At 44.7% G+C, this 8,771-nt stretch overlaps 1 protein-coding gene across 2 annotated transcripts in view; it reads left to right on the top strand.

Moving 5' to 3' along the window:
* The first annotated feature begins 301 nt into the window (after positions 1 to 301).
* tmem132a (transmembrane protein 132A) overlaps positions 302 to 8,771 on the top strand; it is a 26,102-nt gene continuing 17,632 nt past the window's right edge. Inside the window, exons 1-5 of one of the 2 annotated variants that reach the window (XM_085458395.1) lie at positions 302 to 360; positions 4,701 to 4,789; positions 7,875 to 8,101; positions 8,186 to 8,401; positions 8,509 to 8,696. In XM_085458395.1, the coding sequence (XP_085314521.1) occupies positions 347 to 360; positions 4,701 to 4,789; positions 7,875 to 8,101; positions 8,186 to 8,401; positions 8,509 to 8,696 (734 nt within the window). In that variant the 5' untranslated portion in view covers positions 302 to 346. Of the gene's footprint in view, positions 361 to 4,639; positions 4,790 to 7,874; positions 8,102 to 8,185; positions 8,402 to 8,508; positions 8,697 to 8,771 lie in introns of those variants that run through there. The other variant, XM_085458394.1, reaches the window with a different exon arrangement.

Raw genomic sequence — 8,771 nt, 5'->3', positions numbered from 1 at the left:
AAAAAGGGGTGAGGGGAGGAGAGTAGGAAGATAAACCTATAAGAAACAATGAGCTCATAAAGAACTGCATGGGGGGAGGAGCGTGGAGGAGATTACTTACTATATTAAATGAGAAAATCTGTATTGGATGAATCTGGTGCAGAGAGGGAGGGACGCATGAGAGCGAGTAAGAGGGGCTTAAAGCAGCAGCATACCACTAAAGATAACCAAGAAAGACAAAAAGGAGAGTATTATTTTTCATATTAATGATTTTTCTTGCTTTAAATCATTTTTGTTCTTTTACTGGAATCAGTGACGTCAACAAGTTTTAAAATGCCTCAAAAAACAGTTGGAATCTGGAGCTGAAATGGACAAATGCAGGTGAGTGTTTTATATCTGTGTGTGTGTGTGTGTGTGTGTGTGTGTGTGTGTGTGAGAATCATCAAATTTCTGCTTGTAGAGTAGGTTCAGTTCAGGTTTGTCTCACAGAGTAACCAGTTGTGTGTTTGCTCTGGATGACTTTAGCGTGTTTCATCTGTGTGAGCCATGTCCAGACATTGATCCTGACACTGACCAATGAGAACATTTCCTAACACACACAGATATATTTAGCTGTACCTTCTGTTGTTTGGGCTGTGATCCTGTGCTGGCACATGCCAGCTGAGCTATGACGGCGCGTAGGCTTTTCTCTTTTCTCTGTTTTGGCCATTTTGTAGCTCGTTAAAAATAAGTTCGAGTTGCCTGAAGTGCAAATCCGATTGTGGCTCAAGAGTTGGGAGTTCGCCTTGTAATCGGAAGGTTGCCGGTTCGAGCCCCGGCTTGGACAGTCTCGGTCGTTGTGTCCTTGGGCAAGACACTTCACCCGTTGCCTACTGGTGGTGGTCAGAGGGCCCGGTGGCGCCAGTGTCCGGCAGCCTCGCCTCTGTCAGTGCGCCCCAGGGTGGCTGTGACTAAAATGTAGCTGCCATCACCAGTGTGTGAATGTGTGTGTGAATGTGTGGATGACTGGATATGTAAAGCGCTTTGGGGTCCTTAGGGACTAGTAAAGCGCTATATAAATACAGGCCATTTACCATTTACCATCCTGTCGCCATGAAACATAAGGTTTGTTGTTTACAGCTGTTTGTGTGATCTTAAAAAATACCTGTAGCCTTACAGGTCACTCACAGGATTCAAATGCTCTTCAGGGTGCAGTTTCCCCTCCAGGGGCAAGGGTACCTAGACCCGGTTTGTAGAGTACACTCGGGGAGTGTGATCGTGTGTACAGCGTCTCTTCATGTCTGTCTCCACGTTGGTTGAGTGTGGAGTAAGTGCATATGAGAGCATGAGGGTGGGAATGGATGTTTGTGTCTGTGTGTGCCTGTATGTCTGTGTCTATATGTCAGGTTGGGTATCAGACGCCACCTCTCTGGGGACATCTCAGGCCCTCCAAGGTTTGGAGGTCTATCTCCCCCCACCACCACTTCCCCTGCCAGTGGCGGACTCCCTCAGGTGTCGGTGCGTTGGTGGTTCTTTGTGTCCGGGGATGGGCGTCCAGGTACACACCGGCTCACTCCTTGGCGGCCGCTTATCGGGGCCTGGAGCCTGGGGCTCGCTCGGGCCACTTCGGAGGTGGGGTGCCCCCGGCCTCTCGGCCTGGGGCTCGGTCACTCAGGCACAGCTGGCTGCCGGCGGAGCTCACGGGCGCGTCACTGCAACTGCCCCTGGTTTCTGCTCCGCGGCTGCTGAGTAAACCCTCATCTGGGACTCTCCTCAGCTCTTACTGGGACAGTGGCGCGGCTGCCCCTCTGTTGGTCTTCCTTGGTCTCTTGTGTTCTGGGGGCCTCTGGATGTCTGGAGTTTTGATCTCCTCCATACCTGCTTCATGCCCTGGAGGACGGGGCTGTGGCCCCCCCACACCCTCTAGCAGATCATTACATGAAGGAACCTTTTAAAAACAAGCGCGTCCATGCTCACAGGTGTACACACGGGTGATCACACCCACAAACTACACCCTTTTTGGCTCCTACCTCAAAGCACACTGTGTTCTGTTGATCTTATGTGCTGCACAATAATGTTTAATATTTAGTATTTACTGTCATATTCCCATATATCATTGTGATGTTGTTTATTCTATTACTCTTGTTCTCTTCTGCTTGTTTTCTTTTTTCTTTCTCAGCAGGTGATCCAGGTGATCGATATATGCATTTTTTTTTTCTGCTCATTCTGTTGGTTTTTGTCTTTTGCCCTTCTCCCCCGTCCCTCTTCTCAGCTGTTTCTCTTTCCCTCTTTCTTTCTCCCCTTCTTTCCTCCAGTCAAGTCTGTCCCGTATTCAGTAAGTGAAAATAAAATAAACAATAAAAGGTGAATCAAATGGACCATTACGGCAAGGCTGGGATGGTCAGTTTGGTAAAGTAAATCCGTTGGGCATCTTTCTTTGCCTTTAGACAACAATTCTGATGCAAAAGAGCCAAACGGGACAGGCAAAAAAAAAAAAAATGCTCTTCAGACTAAGAGGACAGATGATGTCTATCATATCCATCACAGCGGTCATTACATTAAATATTCATAATTGTAGATAATGTATATAAAGCTTATGCATAAAAAGGAAGATCTGTGATCACTCCTTGGCCTTTACATTATGAAGCAACTGTGTTCGTGATCTGGTGCTTCTAAATCAAATATAACTGAACTGTCTGCTTTCCTGAGTGTTTAGTTGCTAGTCTATTCTCACCCCAACTGGTCGCAGCAGATGGCCCCGTCCCTCACTGAGCCTGGTTCTGCCGGAGGTTTCTTCCTGTCTTTGCTCACAGGGACTCATATGATTGTTTGGTTTTCTCCAGATGTATTATTGTAGGGTCTACCTTACAATATAAAGCGCTTTGAGGTGACTGTTGTTGTGATTTGAAGCTGTGAAAATAAAATTTAATTGAATTTAAAGTTTATATTACTTCCACTTTCCCACACTGTCAAACTCAATGCTGACGTTCTTTCTCTAGCGCTGTCATTTTCTTTTACACCTTCATTGAGCCAATCAGCATGCAGCCTTCCTCCTCCCCATCTCCCCTTAACCTGTTCACCCAGAGCACCATCCAACCACCATCATCATCTAGACTCCAGAGGGGTCCTGTCCTAATTTCTGTTAATGCTGCAATTCTGTTCTGCTATTATGGATCAGCACATCAAATCTTTCATTCAGCGTGTATTAAGGTTTATTCTTTAAGGGTAAGGATGTCACATGTGAAACGGTATTCACGAACACAATCACCGTACATATGCAGGACCAGAGGGGTCATGTGCATCAAAATAAAGAATTTTGTGCTTCATTAATGAGTTGTGCAGTCAAATATGCAATAATTTAACTAATTTACAAATTCATTTTAAAATTATTTTATTTAGAAATTACTAAAGATACTTATTATTTTATCATTTAATGTAAAATATAAACATTTATTATAGATCAGAATTTCAAAATGAATTGTTAGTCTGTTAATAAATGAATAATACAAAAGGATTTTACCATTTGCCATATGCAGCAGCAAACTTCCTGATATCAGGATGTCAGGTTCTCATTTGCAAAATGGAGAAGCAGGTTTTCTACCACTGGGATGCCAGCTTCTCCGCAGAAGACATTCCTTTCAGCACTAAAGTGCCAGGTGCTCTGTGTCTATGTGTCTATCCCTCATTTGCAAATCCAGAAATGAACTTTTATAGCACTGGATTGGCAGCTTCTGCCATCAATCATTTGCACCCTATTGATCAGTTAACATGAACCCTGTAGCAGCCTCGCAGGCAGCTACAGGGTTAGATGCGCAAAACTGACTTCACTGTAAAAACAATAGAAAAGGATTGTTTTGTTTCATTTCAGACATACAAGTACAGTTTTTGTCAAAACTAAATATTTTTTATCCCAAAGCAGGAGGATATCCACCTTCACCTTCCTAACATGGGTGTACTGTAGTACTGTTACTATGACAGTTCATTAAGGCTTAATTATGCCTGCCTAATCAAGCAGGTAGGTTGAAGCGAAGTGTAAACACGGAGACAGAATACGTAGACCGAGCTGAGGAAATACACCTGAAGACAATTCGTCCTACAGTGTGAGCAGATAGATAAATCCTAGGATGAGTTTTGGGCTAGAAGGCTGTAACTGTAGCAGAGGTCAAACCTGAGTAGGATCCTGTCCAGTTTTTTCTCTCTCAGTGAGAGACGCAAAGGAAACAAGAGGCCTGGGAACTGTGGATGAGCCTCACCTGAAACAAAAGAACAGGGCCTACAGGCGTGGTTTATATTAATGGTCACCAAGAAGAAGTTAACCGGCCTTTGCCTTGAAGTTCCACGACAGTGAAAAACTTTACTTTCAGCACGAGATAGTAAAGGACTGAATAATTGTATGTACATATTTGATATGACATATGATATTTGCATAACTAATTTATCACAGTTATGCAGACAGAAAAAAAACTGTATAATCGTTCCACCCTGGAAAACGAACAGCTTGAGAAATCATTAAAAGGCCTATCAAAGCCATTATATTCATACCTGTGTGTATGCAATCCTGTGACTGTCAGTTGAGACAACATGGTGATAACATAACCTTCTTCATAAGGTTATGAAGTGGGCTTGATTGTACGAGTGGTTGAAGCCCGTCCACTCACCCTGTGGGGGAGGACGAGCCGATTATCTGCCAGCTGAGTATGGATGAGGTTTGAAAGTTTCGTATTGGCTTCACTGTGCTGCAGGAGACCTGCAGTGATGGAAGGTGTCAGCTGTGTCACTGTGTGGTGGGGACGAACAGGAGAGCTGCTGCTGCTTTGGATTTCCATCACAGGTGAGTCATTATTGTGTATTACTGTGTATCACAGCTGCTCACCTGTTGTTATTGTTGTCATACTTTCATTCTCTCAGATCATTATCTATGTTCACCTTATACCAAAGATGTCACCTGTGAGTGTTTAAGACGCCTAAATTACTGTGAAAATATTTAATAGCTGCTATTATAGAAATAAACAGAAATCTTTGCACTTGTATGATTGTAGCTACATTTGTCAAGCAAAAGTCAACAAACTTCGGTCCTTGAATGAGGGGGGAGAGAATCACAACAGTCTTATTATCTAAGGGATTCAATTCAATTCAATTCAATTCAATTTTATTTATATAGCGCCAAATCACAACAAAAGTCGCCTCAAGGCGCTTCATAGATACAGAGAACAACCCAACAATCATATGACCCCCTATGAGCAGCACTTTGGTGACAGTGGGAAGGAAAAACTCCCTTTTAACAGGAAGAAACCTCCGGCAGAACCAGGCTCAGGGAGGGGCGGGGCCATCTGCTGTGATTGGTTGGGGTGAGAGAAGAAAGACAGGATAAAGACATGCTGTGGAAGAGAGACAGAGGTTAATAACAGATATGATTCAATGCAGAGAGGTCTGTTAATACATAGTGAGTGAGAAAGGTGACTGGAAAGGTAAAACTCAATGCATCATGGGAATCCCCCGGCAGCCTACGTCTATTGCAGCATAACTAAGGGAGGATTCAGGGTCACCTGGTCCAGCCCTAACTATATGCTTTAGCAAAAAGGAAAGTTTGAAGCCTAATCTTGAAAGTAGAGATAGTGTCTGTCTCCCGAATCCAAACTGGAAGCTGGTTCCACAGAAGAGGGGCCTGAAAACTGAAGGCTCTGCCTCCCATTCTACTTTTAAATACTCTAGGAACAACAAGTAAGCCTGCAGAGCGAGAGCGAAGTGCTCTAATAGGGTGATATGGTACTACAAGGTCATTAAGAGAAGATGGGGCCTGATTATTTAAGACCTTGTATGTGAGGAGCAGGATTTTGAAGCCAATGAAGGGAAGCCAAAACAGGAGAAATCTGCTCTCTCTTTCTAGTCCCTGTCAGGACTCTTGCTGCAGCATTGTGGATCAGCTGAAGGCTTTTCAGGGAGTTTTTAGGACTTCCTGATAATAATGAATTACAGTCGTCCAGCCTGGAAGTAATAAATGCATGAACTAGTTTTTCAGCGTCACTCTGAGACAGGATATTTCTAATTTTAGAGATGTTGCGGGAGAGTTTTGTTATTCCCGTCAGCTTTTGCCTTGAGCATCCACCTGGCGCCAGGGGGCCTGCATGAGATGAAGATGGTAGTTGTTTTGTTGAGTGCGAACAAACTGCTTCCAATTTTACAGTTGGTCTAATGTCCATCACTGGTCACCAGGTCTCTCAATTCCTGTTCTTCTTCTTTAAGATGTTATCCATATAACAGAGCCCTGAGCTTCTCCAAGATCTTCTCCATATTGCATTCAAAAACAGTCTGAGTACTCACATCCCTGCCCATCGTCTATCATGTCGGCCAGCCTTGTGGGATTTTGAACAGCTGTAGCCGTTTCTTGTTCTTCGATAAGCCAGGTCCAAGCCGGCTCCAATCAGCCAGAACTCTGTTATCGTGATTCTGAATTGGTAGATGTCGTTCAATGTCCTCCATCGAGAGTGTCGCCAGACACACAATGCAACCGACCATCGAGTATCCGGCAGCAAACGTCTCCGCAGGACAATCGGGCTCTCCCAAGCCCAGGAGTTGTCAGTTTCATTAAGGGACCAGTTGATCAAATCCACAATTCTTCTTTACATTTTTAGAGAACACGTTTGGGAGACTGTCTTAGGGTTAGTGAGTAAGCAAGATTATACAAAGACATGAGAAGCCAAGCAGGAAAGATAAGGGAGAGGGAGAAAGTGCTTCCTCAAATGCTGTAAGACTGCTTCTTCCTTTTCTCACCCCAACCAGTTACAGCAGATGGCCCCGCCCCTCCCTGAGCCTGGTTCTGCTGGAGGTTTCTTCCTGTTAAAAGGGAGTTTTTCCTTCCCACTGTCACCAAAGTGCTTGCTCATAGGGGGTCATATGCTTGTTGGGTTTTTCTCTGTATGTATTATTGTAGGGACTACCTTACTGTCACGAGCTGGCATGGACTCAAGCGCAGATAAGGAAGCTAAAAAAAAGGGGGCTCTTCACACACAAGGGAATCTTCACACAGTTCCAGAAACACAGCACACCAGCAACTTAGCACATCCAGGGCTCCAAGGGAAAGAGATTCCCATTCACAGGAAACAAGCGGTTAATCTAACGAAACAACAACGCGAAAAGACAACTAGAAACTAGCCCTCTGGAGCTTACTACCAAGGTTACTCAATAGTCCAGCGATGAGATGTTTCCAGCCACTGCCTTAAGTAGTGGACGCTGGTGAAGCGATGAGCCACAGGTGTGTGATTATTAGAGAGAGGGAAAGGAAAACAAGAAACATATGTAGCCAACCTGGGTCAGCCGGGCAGACACGGCGACCATGACACTTACAATATAAAGCACCTTGAGGTGACTGTTGTTGTGATTATGCACTATACAAATAAAAAGGAATTGAATTAAAAATGTGGATTCCATGGATGGTCTGTGAATGGCGTCAATATGGCAGCAATGTAATGGATGACGTTGGAGATAAAAGGAGAGAGACTGCTTTACTTTGATACATTTGAATTTATGTTCATTTTAGATTTGACAAGGCATGCGCTGACATTACCACACATGGACTGGCCATCATAGAGTCCAGAATTTAACCCCACTAAGAATCTGTGAGATGTAGACGACTTTACGCTCTGGACAGAGGCAAATGTAAAACAGCATAAGCTTCCTGAAACAATGTCACAGCGAATGCCTGCCATCAACAAAGGCCGTCCAACTAATCAAGCACTCTGATACCACAGTGCTGTTGGTGTGTTAGGGTTCTTTGGACAAAGTATGGGTTGATGCCTTGCCCAAATATAACAGAAAGGAAGGCAGTTAATGCGAATCTCAGCAACTCTGACATTTATGACCTTGTGATAGTAACATGTCCTTTACACCTGCCTCTTCTCTTTTTTTTACTGACTCAGTCCCTCCATCCCTCCTGCAGCCTCCTTTTCCTCTCTCCCTGCCAGTCCAGATGTCAGTCACCCCCCCTTCTTGGCAGTTTCTCCCTCTGTCCCAAGCAGAGCTGGGCCCTCTTTTCTCCAACTTTAGCCCTTTTGCCTTTTCTCAGAGTATGTTCATGCTGCCTCCGACAGGGTGGGCTACCAAGCCCGGCCTCAGGGCTTCATTTGGCCCTCACTCTGTGACACAGGTAAGCAGAGGAGAAAAGATGATAAGAGATGGAGATGTAACTGAAAACCCCCACAGATTCATCTGTATTTTTTTTCATCCACAGCTTTTATCAGAGTCCGTCCTCCCTGCCTCTCCCCCTCTATCTGCCTCCCTTCTCTCAGAGAGCGTGGAAATAGAGCGGGATAAGAGAGGTCAGGAGAGGTTCAGGGTGAGGGTACTGTTTCACAAGCGAGGCAACATCAGTTCTGATCTTCGGACCTGCATCACTCTACTGGCTTTCAAGGAGACAGAGGAGCACAAGGCCTCCTGTATCACACAGGTGAAGAACAGATTTTGTAATGTTTTCTTTGTCTAATGTCTGTCTTTCTTGGTCAGTCGTTTCACTCCGTTTTCTTTTTACGACTACACGACTGTCTTGTTTCCCAGCCGCCTCTAGGTTTGTGTGTGGTAACTCTGACACTGCCCAGTTCCTGGTACAGCAATCCACTTGTCAACCAGTCGCATCCATGGTACAGTAATACCCGCCATACACATCAATGGATGCAGAAGCGAAAATGGCAACGGAGCATACGCCGTCACGGCAACCACCAGCAAGCAACTGCGCAGTTTCTGAGGTGACGTGATTGCAGGACTAAAAAAGCACCAGCTGGAAATGAATTCATAGACTTACATTATTATTTATATGGTTT

Source organism: Copadichromis virginalis, linkage group LG6, assembly GCF_057382275.1.
Source record: "Copadichromis virginalis isolate Kocher_CV1m ecotype Utaka linkage group LG6, C_Virginalis_male_GT1.1, whole genome shotgun sequence".
In the NCBI taxonomy this organism is placed as follows: domain Eukaryota; kingdom Metazoa; phylum Chordata; class Actinopteri; order Cichliformes; family Cichlidae; genus Copadichromis; species Copadichromis virginalis.
The sequence above is the reverse complement of the archived record's forward strand: the minus strand, read 5'-3'. Positions and strand labels throughout refer to the sequence as shown.